We start from the raw sequence: 21,340 nt of genomic DNA, 5'->3' as shown, positions 1-21,340 counted from the left end.
TTCACATCCCTTTGCCTTCATGTTCATTTCTGACCTGTTTGTAAAAGGTTCTGTATGAATAAAGTTTCGTATTCCCGTCGGATTGAAACAGTGGCCACAGTTAAAGTAAAAACAGCGTTTATTAGGAAACATGAAGTATTTACAGACAGTGATTCACACTCAGACACACACAGACACAAGGTGCACAGTTTAATACTGATTTCAAATCCACCATCGGCTCACACACGCTTCATTTTCTCCTCCACCATCTGCAGCAGCCGCTCAGAGTACGTCTCCAGCAGAGACGCCGTCCTGCGGTCCTCCAGCTGACCGCAGGGGACGCTGCCACCCGACTCCCGCAGCACCTCCTGCATGTCAGAGCGAACTACGTCAAACGCCTCCAGCATCGCTGACGACACCTGGAGACGTCGCTGCGAGCCAGCGAGCGTTGCGCCGAGCTGCAACACAAACAACAAAGAAAACGTGAGGCGGACACTAACGAACAAACACAAACGCCTGCGTGACGCTTTACATTTGATTATCGTTCAGCGATTCAGAAAAACGAATCTGAATCGTTTGAATCATCTGAAATATGATGATTCAAAGAAAAGTGACGATTCACATCAGTGTTGATATCCTAATAACAATGTGTGAAGAAGAAACCTTCTGGTAAAGATGGACAGCTCGTCTCGCCGTCGCCCTTAGCTCGGCGGCGATCTGCAGACACTGCACGCTCACCGACTCTTCGTCTCCTCCCGAACCTGCACACAAACATCTGTTCTTACAGCCTGAAGCACAAGCATGGCGTCGTTACAATACGCTGTATTCTTTCTAACAGCCAGCAGAGGGCGATGCAACGGACAGTTCTGGGAAAAAACCATTGACGACTTTGTGGTTCAGTAACTAATTTCAGAATTGTAGTCGTGCGTCTTGTCAGGATTATCCAGGGCATGCTCATTGGCTAACGGTCTGTCAATCACAAAGTATTAGTCAATGAGCTTTTGGTTTCACAGTAAGATCAGCCCCCCATCATGGTGAAAGGGCGGCATCTTGAAATCAGCAGGTGACATCACGGCAGCTATGGCCTCTGTGGCGCTACACAGCGATCCAAGCAGCATCATCATCATCACAACTTTACAGAAAATTACCTTTACCTGTGAGAGTGGGGCGGAGCCTTTCCACCAGAGGGGAGGAGGACGAGGTGGGCGGGGCAGAGAGCAGCAAATCAGCTGATAAAGAAACATCTTTAAATGAGACCAGAAAAAGACGAAGCATCAGAGCAGCAGGTGTACAGGTCAGATATGAGTTACATAAAGATATGAGGAGAAAAGATAAAAGGGTAAAAAAAAGAAAGAAAAAATTACTGTAAATGTAACAATATCAGGAAGAAAATATATTTGTGTCAGAAGTTTCCAGCCAGGAGCATAAACGTGAGGCTGAAATGACTGTACAGTATACAGCTTTCAAAGCATTTACATACGGTCAGACCAATGAATGGTGCCCAAGTATTTTAACTGGACAAAGCTCAGACTACAACTGGTGCAGCTTACAAAGGATTTGTGTGACGGCACTTCTGGGACTGACCAATACTCAGAACAGTGAGAAAGTCCAGGGAACATTGTGAAGGTCTAAGAAGGACAACTGCAGATTTACACAAGTTAGGAAGGTCTTTAGGAGTCATTTCTGAACAGCTGCAAGTTATTCTGATGTTTCAATGCCAAGATCTGGAAGAACATCGAAACGGTCACCCTCAGATGGGATGAAACTGGTTAGGATGTTCATGATGATGTAAAACATCCATCATGGACCGAGAGGGTGCTGACCCAGAAACAAGCCCCCGCTCTGGCATTAACACTCGCAAGCTCGACAGAAATTTGCAGCTGCCCACATGGACGAGTCGAACGGCTTCTGGAGAAAAGACTGACGGTCAAAGGACGCGTTCATACCAGGAAAGTAACCTCTGTCAGTGCGTCGCAGCTGTGGCTACGATGTAGCTGCCATCACCTGTGTGTGTGTGTGTGTGTGTTACCTGGATCAGCTGGTCTTCGAGCTTCTTCCTTCATGGAGGCAGGGCAGGTGATGACCTCACAGGTGGTGGGTGTTGCCACAGGGGTCTGGATTAGAGTCTCCTCTGTGCTGCTGATATTACACCTGTCAACTATGAGCTGTGAAATCACCTGAGTGGGCGTGGTCCACACCTGCAGGCTGACAGAGGGTTTGTCGAGGTTGATAATTCCCATTTTTATCATAAAGAAACCAATAAAAAACAAAACGGATGCTCTCACCGACGTTCAGTGAGAGCATCTCACCCGCCGCCCTCTGATCAGTGCCTCAGGTCAGTCCCACACCAGCAGCCTCACTAACAGCTGCTTCCCCCCACACCCACCTGAGCCATGGTCTGCGTGACCCTCATCACTCAGGCCATGTGTGCCTTTGTCCTACGTCTGAACACATCTGACACGTGTTTCATTGTACAACAACAACAAAGGACTAGCTGAGAGTGTTATAAGACTTCTAGAAGTCTTTATTCATGTGGTAATAACTGAAATGAAGCGATTTTAGAGCTCGTCTCCTGCGAGTCCTCGCCTCTGCTTTACATGTGTGAGAAATGAGTCACCTTAAACCAGGGCTGATGGAAAATGTTCAGTAAAGACAGGAAAGCCCAGCTGGTGTGGGGGGGACCGGGGGGTACCTGCTGGTCTGGTCCTGGTGGTTGTCAGGTTTGCTGTCCTGTCTAGCAGAGAGCAGGGTGGAGGCTGGAGGCTGGCACTCTGCTGGAGAGGGGAGGTTCTCTTTGTTCTCCTCCAGCGTGGGCGTGGAGGAGGGCGAGGAGGTGGAACCCGGAGAGTCCCGGCTCAGTTTGGCCCTGGAGCTGGCTGTGGTTCCCAGGTGTCTGAGCTGAAAAGCCGACGGTTGGTCCGCCGCCTCCTCGCTGCAGCTGTTTTGGGCCGTGATGGTCCTGGAGGTCACGTCTGATTGGTTAGAAGAGAGCAGAATGTAAGCGAGCTGCGATCAGAGCAGGAAGTGGTGTCCCTGAGCGCCGTTCAGAGAAGATCGTTTCACAGTCACCCGATTCTGTGAAGATTACTGATAAGGACAGTTACAGCCAGGCTTCAGATACAACCTCATGTGAACACACCGTCTGTGACCTTTGACCCCTAAACATTCCCACCACCACAACCATGATTTGCTGCACAAAATAAATAAATAAATAAATAAATAAATAAATAAATCGGAAGACGCCACACAAACACCCGGGTGCCCGCAGCGGCGTACAGACACACCTCCTAACGTCTTTCTGCACAGGACGACCAGCGCCGTGTTTCTTCTGCGGGGTGTGCCATGGCGATGGGGCTGATGGGAAATTTTGCAGGAAGCTCTTCTATGGAGGGCTGATTGTCGGCAGCTCGCTGTGAGCACACAAACACATGGAGTCCCTCAGAGAGACGTCCTGGAGCCTCTGTCGCTTCTCTTAAGCTGTTTAACTGTTACAGCACAGGAAGTGTGTGACGTGTGTGCGAGTGTGCTTCCTCTGCTTAACCACAAGTGTGTTAACTTTTATCAAACAAATGAGTGAAGACAGAAACACGGAGCTCCGGCGCGGCGCTGCAGCGACCGCACTGAACACTGAACGCGGCGCTGCTCAGCTCCAGCCGAGCTCTCCATCACATCCTTGCAGTTTTAATCTTGATTACTAACCTGATTAAACATCATCCATTATTATTTCCAGCTTCACCTCCAGATCGGACCGCGGCGCGGTGACAGTGATCTTCAGCTAACTTTGCTTTTAATTCACATTTTTCATATTAGGAAACAAAACCTGTGGTTTTAAAAATGTTATTCTGAACTTAACAAGTTTAGATTAAACACAAAATAAAAAGACCTTTGCAGCATCAAAACTCAAACCATCACGTCCGGCTCTTTTCATTTTCAGACTGGAGACTAAACTGCAATCTGTAATCAACCTCTGCCTGCCTTTCCCACAGCTCACGTCTCTGCATCGCCTGTGTGTGTCTGCAGGACCGTCCTCACTAAAGCGGAGCAAAGAGGAAGCGTCCGAGAACATCGGCGGCAAACGTGCACACATTATCTGATGTACACTCACATCCTGCTCAACCACAAACCTCCAAGTCTGACGAGCTGAGACTCTAAACCTCATCTGAGGACGCCGCAGCACGAGCCTTAAGAGCGGCTTTGGGCGATACGAGAAGGTGGCAACACTGCTTTTAGAAATAAAAACAAAACGCCTCTTTCTATTAGACTGTAGATGAACTGAGGTCATGACTGCACTGCACCAAATTACCACCAGAGGGCAGTCTCTCCTGGGGGCTCAGCATCACTTTTCTGTACTTTTATGCAGATGTGCCAGCTGTTGTCTGTTCTACTCTTTGTTCCAATAAGAAATGTAACTTCATGTTATCCAAACAGAAACTAATAAACCTGAAAATTTGGTCTTAAAGACGGATTTTGTCAAATCTTAAGTTTAATTAGAACAATAAGATGAAATTATGTCTTTGATTTCTTCCATTTTTCCACTGAAATGTCAGGAGTCCACATCTGTAGTGAGACCCTGTCAGGTTATTTTACCAAATTTCATTAAGTTCAGTAAAACGACTGTATGAATGATTCAGATCCGAGTCTTCATCCACTGCTCCTTAATTGGCCGTCGCCATGGTGAACCCTGTCATTACTCACAGCTGTCAGTTTGTTGAAGCTGCTTCCTGAAACATGGCGACTGCAAGGACCAATCAGCTGTTTGGGAGCAAAGTGATGAGCGCGTGCCGTCGCCTTCCCTGAGTCATCGAGCCAGAAACGCAGAATGTGACCGAGCTGCTGCGACAGCTGATGCTTCTCAAGCTTTGACAGGAAACTCACCTCCTCCTCCCGCTGCTCCTCCCCCGTTCTCTCCCCCAGTCAGCCCGGCTGATGAGACGTCGCTGCTCGACTCGGAGTTCACCTGAAAAACAAGTTTCCTCTTCAACGTTACAAACCTCAGCCATGGCCGCTCTCAGGCGCGCCCCGACAGGTCAGAGGTCGTGTCCACAGCTCATGCTGCATTCTTGTAGCATCAAGTTGGAGGCGGGGCTCTGGAAACGCCCACATGCATGTAAACTAACTGTCGACTGTGCCGTGTCATTATTTGTTGCCTGAAAATGCTGTAAAATGAATTTGTTTTGTAACTGAAAGGAAAATTTGGAATCAGGCGTTTGCCTCGGTTTGAAATCCAAGAGAAGCGCTGAGCGGAGGCGCCACTCCTCATGTGGACACGCCCCCTGCATTACAGGCTTGTGTGCATTTACCGATGTGGTGCTGATGTTGCTCTCCTCAGAGATCCTAGTCGGGATGGAGACGGGAGGCGGAGCTCGGCTCGCCCTGAAACAGCAGCAGAGACAAGATGGACACAAAGTCACGTAGGAGTCAGAAGTGACGGAGGCGAGTGGTACCTGCAAGCCTGCAGTGACCCTGCAGGTCAAAGGTCACGGCTTCACTGTGGATTGTGGGTAAGCTGACCTGATTCTGTCCTGGAAGCGGGACAGGAAGCGGGTGGAGATGCTGAGTCGGGGGTTCAGGAAGTGCTTTTCATCTGGAGGCTGCAGAGTCTTCAGGTCTGTGTCAAACTTCTCTGGAAGGTCAAAGGTCATGTTAGCAGCTCAGTAACTGTCAGAGGATGGCAATGATGAAGATGTTGGTGTTTACCTTCGCTCAGACCGGAGGCCAGAGTCTCAAAGTGGTTCTTCAGAGAGTTTCTGTCCTCGTCGTCCTCCAAACCCAAACTGCCCACTGAGCTGCCCTGACTCAGGGAGTCGGTGTCTGAAACAGAAAGGGCGGAGCTTGTGATGACTCGTGATGGGAAACAGAGGAAGGTGCGCCTCTTATCACTTATTTTGAAAGGTTTGATTGTCCAGTTAACTTGCTGTAACAGATTGGATGCTTTTATTCTTAAAATATGACAAAACTAATCAATTTAAAGCGTCCTTCTAAACTGATGAGGCACTTTACTTCAGTGAGTTCCTTTATTGTGAAAACCCCTCGATACTAGGCTTAAACATGTTGAACAATTTCTAACCAAGTGAAGGATTTTATCATGTAAAGCCGACACTAAAGCATTCTTTAACCTGAGGGACTTTTATTTTGAAAAGCTAGCATCTAAGGATTCCAGTCATTTAGTGTATCTAAGTGGGAACTTTTCCTATTTTAACCTGATATTAATTGATTTATTGATTGATTGATTTTAATCTGATATTGTTCTGTGGGCTTTTATTTTGAAACTCACCCCTGGGGGAGTGAGGCTCTGTTTTGAGCTTCCTGTAAAGGGTTAAACTCTGACCTGGATCATGCTGCTGCTCCAGACTTCCTGCTGATCCCTCAGAACAGGCGGAGTCTGGACTCAGCTGAGTCTGCCACACAGGCTCCTCCCCTTGACCTCTGACCTCCAGCTGGCTCAGTGACTGCTGTGGAACGGGAACACCCTCCACCTCAAACTCGCTGAAGACAAACATCGGAGCGTTTCAAAAACAGACTTCATGAAAACAGCAGCATCATCATCGTCGTCAGGTGTAACCCTCACCTTTCAGGGGTGACCGTGGTGTTGCTAGGATACAGGATGAAGTTGTTCTGCTCTCCACCTGCTGTCTGCACCACCTGAACATCAGTCAGTCAGACTCCGCCCACATTTCAGCCACCACAACCTCATTAACCAATTACTCAAACTTCAAGCTTTGGCCATCTCGACATGAAGAAGCCACACCCACCACCATCACAGATTGTAATGGTTGCGATTTACAGTCAAAAAAAATAATCAATATTAATATTCATTGATCCGGCAGCCTGGTCCTTACCTCTTTCTCCTCATCCTCCAGCAGATACTCCAGACTCTGAGGGTGGAAACCCTCCTCTTCTTCCTCCTCCTCATCCTCCTCCCCCTGGCTCTTGTTGAGACTCGGAGAGAAGTTGGAGCAGAAGGTCAAAGGGTTCATCTGCTCCGCCCACCGACTGCGCACTTGACGAGGCTCGCTCTCCGACTGGATGGTGGAGGAGGCTCCGCCCTGTCCTTGCTGAACGAACACACACACACACACACACACACACACACACACACAGTCTATAGTGTGGTTGATCATTATCTGCGAGCAGATTGATGAGCTGAGGGTTAGAGGGCGGAGACTGACCAGCTTCTTGAACCACAGGGGGAGCTTCCCGTTGGTCTGAAGCAGCGGAGCGTCTGAAACAAACAAGTCAGGACAGAAAAGACTCATCGTTCTGGTTCTGGCTGATTCACAGAAACACTGGAAGTTTAGCACAGATGCTTCCTCCGGCCTGGCAGGGCTCAGTCTAACGTCTGAAGCTGTGAACTCCTGTCTGAGCCCGAGGGAGCGCTTTCAGCTCCTGCAGCTTTCAGCGAGTAAAAGAGGATATGACTCACAGCAGGAAGTAGCGAGCCCGCGCACGTGTCATCAGGAATCCCCTGACCGATGTGGGATCTGCACCAATGTTTGGACCGTCTCAGGTTTTACGCTTTCAGTTTCAGACTTGACCTGACAGGCAGCAGAGATGCTGAGGATAAGGGGAGGACTGAGGCCCACTACAGTGACAACCATACACAGCAGGTGTGGGAGGGTCTGCACCCACTTGAAGGCCAGCAACAGCACGACGTCAGAGGCTGTGCTTGCAGAGTAGCAGAACAGTTTGTCCACCTCAAAGCGTGCAGCAGCTCTGCTCACCCGGTGCAGGAGCGCGAGGCGAGCATCATCGTGTCCCGCCCCCATTGTTACAGCGCTCCACACGAACCTCGCCCAACAAAAAGAACAGGGGCGCAGTGCTAGGCTGCTCTTTGCTGGCTTCAGCTCTGCACGATGCTTCCTCTCACCACCTGCTGCTGGATCAGAGACTTTCTGTCTGTGTGCAGAAAGTCAGAGTGGGTCCCCATCTTTCCACAGCCCACCGCCTTGATATCAGCTCGCCACAGGGCTGTGTGCCAAGCCCTCTACTGTACTCATCTCACACCTGTCAGTACAACGACACCGGCGTGGTGGGCCTCATCTCCAGTCCCAATGAGACTGCATACAGGGAGGAGGTCTGACGGTGGAGGTGTGGTGTCCTTTACACCTCCAACACCAAAGAGCTTATCACTGATTTCAGGAGGAGGACGTCCGACCTGCAGTTCATCTGCATCAAAGGAGAGTGTGCGGCGAGGGCGCCCAGCTGCTACTTCCTGTGTGTGCACATGGACGCAGACTTGCAGTGTAAGTTTCTTCTGTGTGGTTTACCATGGCCCTCACTGGCCTCTCCCGTTTGTCCCTGAAGGGGCGCTGTAACAGCTGCTGTCTCATTAGGGCACGACATGCGGCGGCGAGGGGAGGAGACGTATTTGTACTGCTGCCCTGTGAGGAGCCTCACAGCGCTGTACTGATGCTGTTTTTGCACAGACTCTATTTATTCTGTGTCTGCGATACACCGTTGATGTGCGTCAGTACCACAGCTGCCTGCACAAAGTATCACCGTGTAAACACAACAAAGAGCTCAGCTGTTTGCTTCACCGGACTGGACAAACCGCTCTCAGTGAACTCGTCCTCACCAGGACACGGGTCCAGCCTGCAGGGAGTCCTCCCCTCCTCCTCCTCCTCCATCTGAGGTAGCTGGGAGGAGGGCACCGTGATGAAGGTCTCCCTCCTGAAAAACGCCATGAAGCAGAACGTGAATTAACCCCAACATCTGCTGCACCTTCTGCAGCGTCCCATCGCATCTGACTTACCTAATGTTCGGCTTTTTGTGGGTTTCAGGTGCAGCGGTCAGCCTGACGCCCCGCCTCTTCCTCATGGTGCTGGTCATCTGAGCGTCCAGCCGCCACACAAACACACAGCTACACAAAGCAAAGAGTCGGTCAACGCTTTCCTGCACATCGGTCTGAGCAGCGCGTCGTCTGACCGCTGAGCTCACCTGTCTCCGGACACCGTGATCAGGTGTCTGCAGTCCTGACTGAACCTGATACAGGTGACCAGCTCTGAGGAGACAGCGCAGCACAGACACGTTTAGCTGACAGTTTAAACTCCTCAAAGACACGCGCGTGAAGCTCGGGGATTCGCTCACCTGAATGGCCGAACAGGGTGGCGACGCACTCTCCTGACCCGTAGTCAAAGATGGTGATGTTTTTGTCCGAGCAGCTGGTGGCGAAGAAGGAGCCCGACGGATCCATCTGAACCTGCAGCTCCGATTGAGACACATCGTTTCAGCCGTTTCCACAAGACACACCATAACCCGCAATCATTAACCCCGCCCCCTCACCTTCAACAGGGCCCCCTCATCGCTGGACGAGCCTTTCAGACACTTCTTCAGTTTTCCTGTTTCCACGTTGTAGACCCTGACACACACACACAGACACACACACACACACGCGCACACACACACGCACAGACGCACACACACACACACACGCACAGACGCACACACACACACACACGCACAGACGCACACACACACACACACGCACACACGCACAGACGCACACACACACACACACACGCACAGACGCACACACACACACACACGCACAGACGCACACACACACACACACGCACAGACGCACACACACACACACGCACAGACGCACACACACACACACGCGCACACACACACGCACAGACGCACAGACGCACACACACACAGACGCACACACGCACGCACACACAGACGCACACACGCACACACGCACACACACGCACACACGCACACACACGCACGCACACACACACAGACGCACACACACACGCACACACGCACGCACACACGCACACGCACGCACACACAGACGCACGCACACACACGCACGCACGCACACACGCGCACGCACACACGCAGACACACACACGCACACACACACGCACACACACACGCACACACACACGCACGCACGCGCACGCACACACGCAGACACACACACACACACACACGCACACACACGCACACGCACGCACACACACACGCACACACACACGCACACACACACGCACACACACACGCACACACACAGACACACAGACGCACACACAGACACACACACAGACACACACACAGTTTTGAACCCGTAGCTTCGTGTGCACTACAGCGGTGCTCTGATGGCACCGGGACACGCATCAGTAACACACCTCAGCCTCTGATGATGTTCAACAAACACCAACAAAACAAAGATCAGAGCCAAACACGCGCCGTCGAGTGCGTCCAGGATGAGAGAGGAGCGATGATGACAGCGAGTGATGGAAGAGCTGCCCCGACAGGAAGCTGCAGGGCTACGAGCCTCTGCTTCTGCAGACTCAACAGCTGGACCCGCAGCGATAAAACACGCCGTTTTTATTCTAACGTCAGAAAGGTCGTGCTGTCAATCTCCATAAGATACCGAGGCTACGTCGCTTTCACGTACAGGAAATTCATCTTCTCCATTTTGCAAGGGGCAAAACTGTCCACACGGGGTTATAGGTCACGTGCTACTGAGGGACTGGGCTCTGAACGAAGAGCTCGAGTGACCAAAGCTTTAGTAAAACCATCCAATCTCATTTCCTGACCCCTCCCTCAGTGCCCCCCTGTCTCAGGGCAGTTCTTCGTCCCCACAGTTGCCAAGCGCTGCTCATTAAGGATTCATCTGACTGATGGAGTCCCACCCCCCCACTGTCTTTACACGACAACATTAGGAGCTGTCAGGTGACTTGTTCAAGGTCGACCCTACAATAACACATACAGAGAAACCAAACAATCACATGACCCCCTATGAGCAGCACTTTGGTGACAGTGGGAAGGAAAAACTCTGTTTAACAGGAAGAAACCTCCGGCAGAACCAGGCTCAGGGAGGGGCGGGGCCATCTGCTGCGATTGGTTGGGGTGAGAATTAAGGGATCCAACCGGTCGCGGTTTAAATGTTTGAATGAAACTGAAGGTGCCGTCTCACGGAAGTAACCTTCCCTCAACGCCTGCCCCGTTCTCCAGATTACCTTCAAGGAGGAATCAGAATCATCTTTACTCAACTTTATCAGCTGATATCTGCCCACGTGATTAACAGGCTGCGTTGCCTCGCGGCCTCTGAACGAGCTGCGCAGCCACAAACCTGCTCTTAACGACATGTTTCCAGCAGCTGTGACCACGCGCAGAGTTTCTCACCTGACGTTTCGGTCCTGACAGGCGACGGCGACGTGCGTCCGGCTCGAGTCCAGGTCCATGTCGTACAGAGTCGTCTTCTCCACCACGTGGTGACTCCTGGAGAACTGCAGGCCCTCCGAAGTCTGGACCACGACGAGTCGTCCCGGAGCACGGAATCATGGGAAACGGACGGCGGCACCAATCAGCAGGTAAATAAAACCAGTCAGGAGTTTAACCAAAAAAAAATCAGACTTTGCAGAAACAGAACAGAAATCGACCAATCAGAAAGTGGATCATCTGCAGGCGTGCACGAGGGAGCCTCACCTGCTCAGCTGTCTGGAAGTAGATGCTCTTGTCGGCTCCACAGCTCACGAGTCGAACCTCCGGGCTCTCACCTGCAGCACAGGTAACAAAGTGACATCGCTGGGAGAACACGACACAGGTGCGTATGGGATGAAGGGCGGCGTCGTGTGGGCGGAGCTGGGGTACCTGTGAACTTGACGGCGGTGATGGAGGCCGAGTGGTCATTCAGGGTCTGCTCCAGGCTGTAGTTCCTCTCCAGGTCGAAGACGTGGATGAGTCGGTCTCTGCTGGCCGACGCCAACAGCTTCACACCTGAAACGCCACAAATCGCGTCGTCACTCAGGAGCCGCACCACACTCAAGCCCACCCCCACAGAACCACGCCCAGCCAGCAGGGCTGAGGGTCTCTGATGGGCGGAGTCGTAGACAGGTTTGGATTACTCTGAGGCGCTGCTGATCTGCATCTTCACGTCCTCACCGACTGATAGGGCTGCTCAATTAATCGAATTTTAATCACGATTACGATCTGGGCTTTCAACGATCATTAAAAATGACTGAGCCGATTATTAGCCCCTCCCTCATTTATCTGCGACACCTTAAAGGCCGGTCCGTGAAAATATTGTCGGGCATAAACCGTCCGTGGCGCAAAAAAGGTTGGAGACCGCTGATTAAGAGGACCCGAGGGAAGCTCAGAAAGCTAAGCAGAAGTTATTTGGAGAGTGACTGCTGTTGGTTGAAAAGAGAGTTTAAAAAAAACTATTTTATATTATTTTTTAAAGTCATTGTTAACCCTTTAAAGCCGGTCAGAGCAGCACGCTCCGTTTTGTGTAACTATTTTTAAATCCCTGTAGAATCTGAACCGTGTAAGCTAGCGCAATAATTTGTTTTGCATATGAAACCGGAGGAGTTGTACTTACATCTGATGCCATCAGCTTGTCCTCGGTCACGGTTTCCTTCCACATATAGCTTTGCAAAAATTGCATAAAAAGCGCTTGCAGGAACAAAAACATAATATTCCAGAAACATGCTTTGCCGTTCCTATCAGCTGTTCGTAACACTTCCCACAGTGAAATGATGCACCTGCTGTTTTCTTTGCAAATTTGCATCATAGGATTGTTTTTTGTTTTTCCTGCAGTATATAAAAATTGCTGTATCTCCAAAATAAAACTATGAAGACACTCAAAATAAATTTCCTGTTGTTGTAAACTATTTTTTGCAACTTTATTGTATTTAAAGTTTTGAGGGATAAGCCTCTTAAATTTCTCCAAGTAGAAATATATGTAAACAAAACAAAAGCGATTTTCAATATTTTTTGTAGTTTATTGCACTTTTTTGCAATTTATGTAATTACTATGGACTTAATGCAGACATATTATTAAAATATGGGCTATAACAGTTGTATTGATGTATAGCAACTTGAAATGCTCCCACAAATGGCACTACAGCATGTAAAAAAATAATATAAGCTCTGGTGGACTTGGTTCTATGGTAGGTCTTAAAGGGTTAAATAAATATCGTCAAATAATCGTGATCTCAATTTCAGTGAAAATAATCGTGATTATCATTTTTGCCATAATCGAGCAGCCCTACCGACTGATGCTTTCAGATTTAAACGTTTGAGCAGAACGATGGCGTGTAGAACACTCGCCGCGTGTGCCGGGACATCCTACCTGTGGAGACCGGGGAGAACTCCAGACACAGCACCTCCGAGTCGTGAGCCTCGATCTTCACCAGCTCATCCAGGAACTGCAGCCCAAAGATCCTGAACACAGAAACAGAAACGAGTCAGCCGACCTCGTCCGCGTGAGCCGAGCTAACCGAGCGCGCTCGGTTCTCACCGCAGGTTTCCGCAGCGGTCTCCGGCCGCCAGGTGCCGTCCGTCCGGGCTGATGCAGAGCACTTTGATCCCCGCCTTCCCATCAGCTCCCGCTGCCTCCCCCTCTGCCTGCAGGTGCTGCGTGTTTTCCCCCATGTACAAGATCCTCAGCAGGTCCTGGGAGCAGACAGGAAGTCGTCAGAGACGGACAAACACAGAGTGTAATTTGGTTTTGTCACTGCCTCACGTTGCTGTAGAGGTTTGTGTGCGTGCCGGGGGGGTCGGAGTGCCACAGTCTGATGGTGTTATCGGACGAGCAGGTGAGGAAGGATGACGGAGGCAGGCAGGCCGGCTCCGGCAGCTCCGGGTACACCTGAACAAAGTACGACGAGACCCAGAGTACTTCAAACTGCTCTCACCGAATCAACGGCACAGAAGTGGAGAAGCAAGAAGACTGAGCTGAGTAAAGTTTGACTTATCTGCCTGCTTTGTTTCGCTTAATGCGCCTCATGGTCAGTAACAGATGCAGTAATGGTTCTAGTAACAACTGTGGTGCTGCTGGCTTTCCTGGCAGTATCTCAGCAGTATGTGCAGTAATGCTCGTGTGTGATTTCCATCGTAGTATTCTGGAAACAGTCCTGTACCTCTGGCTGTACAGGCAGTGTACTTCGTAGTAGTTTCAGGAGTATTATTTCATATACTGAAGGAACATAACTAGCAGTTTTTTGCCTCTCAGTATTGTTGGATCTACTAGCAGTACTTCCACAACAGTATTGTTGCCTCGCCTCTGTCAGTGCGCCCCAGGGTGGCTGTGGCTACAATGTAGCTGCCATCACCAGTGTGTGGATGTGTGTGTGACTGGATATGTAAAGAGCTATATAAATACATCTGTCTCTGTGAGTAGTACTTACAGCAGTATCCCTGCGATTCTGGTTAGTATTTATGGGAATATTTCTAGCAGTACTTCTTACAGTATTTCTTGTAGTACTACACCGACCTCGACGCTCCAAACACAGCCGCTGTGGTACAGAGCAGAGTACAGCTTCCTGGCGTTCCTCACGTCCTTGACGTCCCACACATACAGGCTGTGGTCGTTGTACACGCAGGTCAGGTGTCTGGCAGCGGGGTCAAAGGTCAGAGCCAGTGTGTCTGGGTACTGAGCACCTGGGCTGGCAGGTAGCAGGCTTCTGTGGAACAGAGTGAGCGATCAGCAGAGTTCTGCTGTACACCGTTGGCTTCGTTTGCAGTATCCGTACCCGCTCTGAGCGAGGTCGACTCCCAGGCGGTGCGGCCGGTGCAGCGTGGTGACATACTGCAGGTTGGACGGGCCGAACACTCGGACGACGCCATCAGCACAGCCGCAAAAAACGAAGCTCTCGCTGACCGCCAGACAGCTCGCCGACGACGTCTGTGAAGGAGAAGAGCGGCTCAGAGAGGAGCGTCCGGGCGCCGTCAGACCTCGGTCAGCTTCAGTCATGTATAATATCAAATATACCCGCCTTTTAACTGTGCGACTTTAGGACCGCGCTTCAAAGCTGTCGTTTATGAGAACGCTTCCTGTCACATGACTCGCGCTCAGAGGTCTTTCTGATTGGTTCTAAGATTAGATTCCTCATGTTTGCTCATTACAGACATAATTAGCAGCACTGACAGTATATTTGGTAGTATTTTAGTATTATATCTAATCACACAGGTGCACATATTCAGGTGAGATGTGGGCGGAGCTTGCCGACCTTCAGGTTGACCCAGGCCTCCAGGTGTCGGCTGCTGTTGAACAGACACAGCAGGCCAGAGCTGGTGATGCAGTAGGTGTTGGACGCTGTGCGGCCCCGCCCGCACGCCACCCCGCAGAACACGCTGTTCTTGTGGTCGCCTAGTAACCCCGAGCGGCCAATCAAAGGCACCGTGCTGTTCACCTGTGCGGAAGGAGAAATCAGGTGAGCAGTGACTTCAGATGAAGGCGAGAGCAGCCGTGTTCGGCCGACGGGATGTCAGGCAGGTACCCGTCGTTCTTTGGAGGCGTCCAGGTACCAGAACTTGACGTGGCGGTTTCCCGCGGTGACGAAGTAGCTGCTGTCCTGGGAGAAGGAGACGGCGAACACGCGGCTCGACACTTTGTTGGAGGCGATGATGGAGCCTTTCTGAAAAGCAAGAGAACGGCGGCCGTCACAAACGTTACTTCATCGCAGCCACAGAGTCAGCGAGTGACTGGTGTGGATTCTTACACCCTGCACAGCTCCACTCTGCCCTCTGGTGGCTGCTTTGGTTCATGACCAGGTGAGCAGTGTGTGTGTGTGTGTGTGTGTGTGTGTGTGTGTGTGTGTGTGTGTGTGTGTGTGTGTGCGCGCGCGCGCGCTCACCTTCCAGTCCCACACGCTCACAGTCATGTCGTGCTGGTATCCCACAGAGACGATGTAGGAGCTGTTGGTGGAGAACGCCACGCAGGAAATGCCGTACTTGTGACACTGAACCTCGGCCACCTGACCTCCATCTAGCTCCCAGACCCGCACGCAGGGCATGTGACCGCTCTGAGAGAGAAGAACAGGTAACGAGTGTGACGCGTGTTTGTTCCTGACAGATAACCTTCTGTGAGGAGGAGGCTCATTTCTCTGCTTCCTCTGCACGAGTATCTACTAGGGGTGCAACGATATTCGTATCGATATTGAACCGTTCGATACAGTGCTTTCGGTTCGGTACGCATATGTATCGAACAATACAACATTTGTAATTTATTTTATCAATTTTCCTTCTGACGATGCTGTCTGTGTTGAGCGCTCAGTGAATCTGCGTTCGACTACTCCGCCTAGGCTGCACTGTCGAGCGCAGATCCACTGAGCGCTCAACACAGACAGCATCGTCAGAAGGAAGAGCGCAGGGCAAGCTAGCGAGACAGAAGTTAAGCTCTCCTTACAACATGGACCTCCCCCACCCTCATTCAGATCTGGCGTTTGGAATTATTTTGGTTTTCATGTGACGTATGACCCTGAAGGTAAGCGAGTCATGGACTAAAGTAAAACAGTATGTTGGATGTGCCATGCAATGCTCAATTACATGGGTGGGAGCTAGTGTGCTAGCACAGTTAGCTCGTTAACGTGTTGGCCGTCTAGCCCCACGCACTGAGCGATTGGCGGTAGCTCGTTAACGGAGATTTGCCGTGTTGTGGCGTTAAGGTCATTTCAACGAGATTAACCTGAAAGCACTAGTGGGAACACAACGAATATGACTGCACATTTACGCCGACATTATCCTAGTGCAAAGACAAAAACAACAAGCATGCTACTAACTTTAGCCGAGTCATTTAGACAGCTGTTAGCACATGATTCTCCTTATGCTGCTGAGAATATAGCCCAGAAGAAGCGGATAGTATAGCTTTTATTTTGGAAAGAGACATTTCTCTGTAATAAACTCTCTTTTCCAAAGATGAGTGATTCCTCAATCAGATACAGGGCTCGCAATATCGCTAGCCCGACGTCCTGGGGCTAGCGATTTTTCCAGTCGGGCTACCGAAATCTATCTCTACCCTGCCCGTCGGGCTATTGTAGGAAAAATATATGTCAATGCTTTTGCATTCTTTCAGAAATGTAGCTGGGTAATTATGTCATTGGCATCGGTGAGCCACTGTCAATATGTGACATATTGAAATCGCGTTTGAATTTACGCTTGTTTTTTGCTTTCACTTTGCAATCGCGCGAACTGTGTATAGAGAGCAACAGCACTGATCTGTGAGTGATGATAATTTGTGCACCAATTCCTCTGACATCGTCTTATTAATCGTTAGCTTACTATGCAAACATGACAAGTGAAATCTCCCGCAGCTTAAACATGTGAGAGGTTGATCGCGCAGAGAATCGCTGAGCTTATGTGAGTGCCTGTGTAAGAGCATTTCAGTTCTGCTGAGCCAAATAAGACAGGTCAGGGTGAAGAAGTGACAGCCAAAGAAAAGCTTACCACAAAACGGAGAAGTTATGACAAATCAGACTATAAGGCAAAAAGAAAGTGCAGCTTTATGGTTTCATGGACAAAAGAATTTCTGTGGCTGCAATATGACGAGCTAAATAACCAGGGCTGCACATAAGTGGTCCGCAGGTGTGCATACGCTGTCAAAATAAAAAACACGCACAAGGGTTAGGGTTAAATTTAAAAACTGTACTTTTGAGTTAAAATATATATTTATAATTTTAATAAATGACAAATTAAAAAGGCATGAACATTTTTTTTGTATCGAAAAAATATCGAACCGTGACACCAAAGTATCGAACCGAACCGAACCGTGAATTTTGTGTATCGTTGCACCCCTAGTATCTACGTGTGCTCGTGTTTTGTGCTGAGAACAACTCCTCTACATGAGAACCAGGACGCCCAGGGCCCGCTCCTGCCAGGCAGTCCCAGGACATCTCCTGGCTGGCTTGGGAATGCCTCGACGTGCTCGTCACCGTGAACCCCGGGAGCTTCACCGGCTGCACGCCCGAGTTACCTGCACGGTGTCGTCATGTTAGGGGGAGGTAGGGTGGGCAGAGTCAGTCGTGTAGGTTCTTACCTCACCGGTGACCAGGTGCTTCCCATCGTGAGAGAACGCCAACGCGCTGAAGGGTTTCCTGAAATACACAACACAGGTCAACACTTCTGTCCTGAGCAACACGCCCAAAGATCACCTGACCTCGAGGGTCCGCCCCGAGCTCAGGGTCGGCGTACCTGGAGGCGCTGATGATGTGACTCTGTTTGTTCTTCTTCGGGTGAAGCAGCACGACGACACACCTGCAACACACAAACAGGTTCACTGGGGTGAACACCATCTGCTGCCAGCGCCATCGCCCGGGTCCACCAGGCAGATGTGGAGCAGGAACGCTGCGAGAAAACAAACGCAGGCCGATCGGCGCCACCGGCCAGCAGCGAGCACAGCTCCATCCTCCTTTTCTGCCTCACACAGTCGTGCAGTCCTGGAGCGTCAAACACTGAAGCAACTAAACACCACAAAGACAAATAAAGTCGACTCGGTGACACGGAGTCAGAGTCCCCGTGACTGTAGTTGTTAGTATGTTGACCCGTTAACAGCCTTAAATTTGAAGTCAACCAGAGGACCGTTACAAACAGCTGTAGTTTCATCAGTTTACAGTCTGAGCTCCGGCTGCTTCGTGCTCCTTTTACTCTGTTGGCGGCGGGTCGCTGTGGACAGGCTGCTTTCAGCTAACGTGTGCGTTACAAGAAGCGCTAAGTGTTCCTGCACATTCATCAGCTGGTATACGGCCCCGGTTCTCCCGGTCCCCGTTTATTCAGCCCGATTAGTGCTTTCAACCCGCCGCAGAAAAGAAGAATTAAAGTTGGTCTAAAGAATCAATACTTCCTATAGATAACCCAGGAAAGATCAATGCTTTAGATCAGATAAAGCAAGCACAAGCTGGACCAGGGCTCGCAAAATCGCTAGCCCGCCGTCCCGGGGCTAGCGATTTTTCCAGTCGGGCTACCAAAGTCTATCTCTGCCCTGCCCGTCGGGCTGTCGTAGGAAGGAAACATATATGTCAATGCTTTTGCATTCTTTCAGAAATGTAGCTGGGTAATTATGTCATTGGCATCGGTGAGCCACTGTCAATATGTGACATATTGAAATCGCGTTTGAATTTGCGCTTGTTTTTTTGCTTTCACTTTGCAATCGCGCAAACTGTGTATAGAGAGCGACAGCACTGATCTGTGAGTGATGATAATTTGTGCACCAATTCCTCTGACATCGTCTTATTAATCGTTAGCTTACTATGCAAACATGACAAGTGAAATCTCCCGCAGCTTAAACATGTGAGAGGTTGATCGCGCAGAGAATCGCTGAGCTTATGTGAGTGAGTGTGTAAAAGCAGCAGGATTTATATTTTAGTTCTGCTGAGCCAAATAAGACAGGTCAGGGTGAAGAAGTGACAGCCAAAGAAAAGCTTACCACAAAACGGAGAAGTTATGACAAATCAGACTATGAGGCAAAAAGAAAGTGCAGCTTTATGGTTTCATGGACAAAAGAATTTCTGTGGCTGCAATATGACGAGCTAAATAACCAGGGCTGCACATAAGTGGTCCGCAGGTGCGCATTCGCTGTCAAAATAAAAAACACGCACAAGATAAGAAGTTGCAACACACACAATATTATACTTTAATGTATAATATTGTAACGGAAACAAAACATCAATCAAAAAATTGCTCTTTTTTATTCGGGCTACTTAAATTTATTTTGGGCTACCAAAAACTGAAGAGTCCCTGCCCGAAGGGCTACCAGGGATTTTGAAATTTTGCGAGCCCTGTGGACTATTGAATGAAAACACCATCAAGCTGACTTTGGCCCACATGGCAGTACGTGTGACATCAGCATACCTGCAGAGAGCTCGTCACCCGTCTGCCACACTCAAGATGATTTGAAATGTGTGATTTCAGATCAGAGGGCAGCGCAGCGTCAGTGAAGAAACGACCTGACTAATATTTGACACTGATCTGAGGTCAGCTCTTTGATAACTTATGCAGATAACTTCAGGTTTAACTGTGAGTTTACAGTCTGATGAAGGCAGGTCACCATGGTAACTGATGCTGCATACCTAACGAGCTGGGTCATGTTCTAGATCAACAGGTGTAGATGGACACATCCTGACCAATCAGATCTCTCTCAGACCGTTTGAGTGTCTGAAGTCTGATTTTAAGGACGCTCTGCTGCTGCTCACTGTGTGTCAGAGACACAGCGGCTCCACCAGAAACATCCCGACGTCTGCTGTGGCTGACTGAGACTGCTCACACCGAATCTGTGATCGGCGTGAGGAAGACTGTGGGTGCGGTAACAGCCTCTTTGTTTCACTGACCTCAGAGGTTTCCTTCCATCTCTCAACCGGCTGCTGACAGCAGTAAAAACTGCTCATTACTGAGGTTTGACCTCACTGGTCTGAACCGTCCGGCAGCTCAGCCTTCAACCTGCCCAACATACTCTCCATCACTCATGACCAACCCAACCCAAACCTTGGGTTAAACCCTGAAGTTTACTCCCTGAACCACGAATCCTACTATACTGCACAGAGCTCTGGTGGCTTAAAGGAGGCGGGACTTACCCTGCAGGGTAGGCAATGAGTCCTGTGTTGGGGTCAGAGGTCAAACCACTGCTGCTGGCTGTGCTGATACCCAAGACTTTCTCCAAACAGACCTGAAACAATAACACACAGAAGTCCATTTAAAAATCTCATGATTTAACAGTCCCACCGTGCACACAGGTCGTTTCCAGTGATATAAGCAGAGGCCTCCAGCTCACACAGAACAACAGTGCACACAAAAACACAGAGACAACTAAAACCGGAGTCATCTAAGTGAAACTTGTTTTCAGCAGATTGAAACTGATGTCAGGAACATTAGGAATCAGCTGCTGTGGGATCAGAGCACGCTGTTTACATGAATCTGTGCCTAAAATAAACTTTTAAGAGAGTTTGTGTTCACTCTCCTTCAGCATGGAGTCCGTGTGAGGAGGAGACAGCCTCTCCCTCGGTCTGTTGTCTAAACTTTAGCCTGTGGCTGTAGCTGCTGTAACTTCGCAGCGATTTAAACTCCGCACATTCAGACTTCTCACTTCCGTAATAACAAACAGGCTCTTAGCCTCCAGGCCTCTCAGGTGCTTTTGATACTGGCTGTAAGCTAACCCGAGCTCCTCGCTAAAACTCTCACAGCTAACGGGACTGTGACGCTAGCAGTTAGCCTGTTAGCTGAGGCTGTACCCGGCTGCTGGAGCTCCTCTTCCCCTGGCTCTGTCTGCTCTTCCTCCCGGCCGGTTGCTTCCTCTTCGCGGGCTTGGCCGAACCGCAGTCCGCTCCCTCTGCCATGACAGCAGAGGTACTTGACACTTTGACAAAGTTAATAGAAATACTCGGGCTGATATCAGTCTAAACGCCGCAGCGTGGGTACATAAACCTCCCACAAAGAGAGCTTCTCCGCGGGTGATGAACTGCTGACAGCCGCCTGCGTCGTATAAACTGTAGCTACAGGAAACCTGACACTTTTGTCTGCGGCGGGACTCCGGTTCAAACCAAGCCCCGCCCACAAAACAGAGAACTAGCCAATGGACAGCGGAGGCGTAGAAATCCCGCCTAACGTCGCCAAACCAGCCAATCAACAA

At 50.0% G+C, this 21,340-nt stretch overlaps 1 protein-coding gene across 2 annotated transcripts; it reads right to left on the bottom strand.

Moving 5' to 3' along the window:
• Positions 1–100: 100 nt before the first annotated feature.
• On the bottom strand, positions 101–21,244 carry wdr62 (WD repeat domain 62). 2 transcript variants are annotated; one of them, XM_086262557.1, is made up of 34 exons: positions 20,943–21,244; positions 20,289–20,380; positions 17,914–17,976; positions 17,759–17,816; positions 15,582–15,749; positions 15,225–15,362; positions 14,955–15,137; positions 14,478–14,629; positions 14,219–14,405; positions 13,469–13,594; positions 13,244–13,398; positions 13,076–13,167; positions 11,593–11,718; positions 11,428–11,498; positions 11,125–11,246; positions 9,262–9,337; positions 9,067–9,178; positions 8,917–8,980; positions 8,732–8,839; positions 8,555–8,649; positions 7,149–7,201; positions 6,819–7,034; positions 6,548–6,621; positions 6,308–6,465; positions 5,677–5,790; positions 5,491–5,602; positions 5,280–5,352; positions 4,855–4,936; positions 3,264–3,389; positions 2,672–2,951; positions 2,009–2,184; positions 1,134–1,223; positions 643–740; positions 101–437 (listed from the first exon to the last, which is right to left on the bottom strand). In XM_086262557.1, the coding sequence occupies exons 1-34, from the start codon at positions 21,045–21,047 to the stop codon at positions 219–221; spliced, it is 4,164 nt and encodes a 1,387-aa protein (XP_086118683.1). In that variant the 5' UTR covers positions 21,048–21,244; the 3' UTR covers positions 101–218. The 2 variants fall into 2 exon arrangements, with proteins under 2 accessions (XP_086118683.1, XP_086118682.1); XM_086262556.1 differs by having other exon boundaries at positions 14,219–14,408; positions 20,943–21,243.
• Positions 21,245–21,340: the final 96 nt, after the last annotated feature.

Source organism: Aulonocara sp. 'chitande type north' Nkhata Bay, linkage group LG14 (genome assembly GCF_057382095.1).
Source record: "Aulonocara sp. 'chitande type north' Nkhata Bay isolate Kocher_YH1m ecotype deep benthic linkage group LG14, A_spYH_male_GT1.1, whole genome shotgun sequence".
Lineage (NCBI taxonomy): Eukaryota > Metazoa > Chordata > Actinopteri > Cichliformes > Cichlidae > Aulonocara > Aulonocara sp. 'chitande type north' Nkhata Bay.
The sequence above is the reverse complement of the archived record's forward strand: the minus strand, read 5'-3'. Positions and strand labels throughout refer to the sequence as shown.

Bases quoted from the DNA above. Each gene is read 5' to 3' on its own strand.
- wdr62 (XM_086262556.1), bottom strand. From the start codon at position 21,047: ATGGCAGAGGGAGCGGACTGCGGTTCGGCCAAGCCCGCGAAGAGGAAG. The intron at 8,650-8,731 runs GTAAGTCAGATG...GGCGTTTTTCAG, and splicing joins CACAAAAAGCCGAACATTAG to GAGGGAGACCTTCATCACGG. The intron at 2,952-3,263 runs GTGTGTCTGTAC...CTAACCAATCAG, and splicing joins GTGCAGAAAGACGTTAGGAG to ACGTGACCTCCAGGACCATC.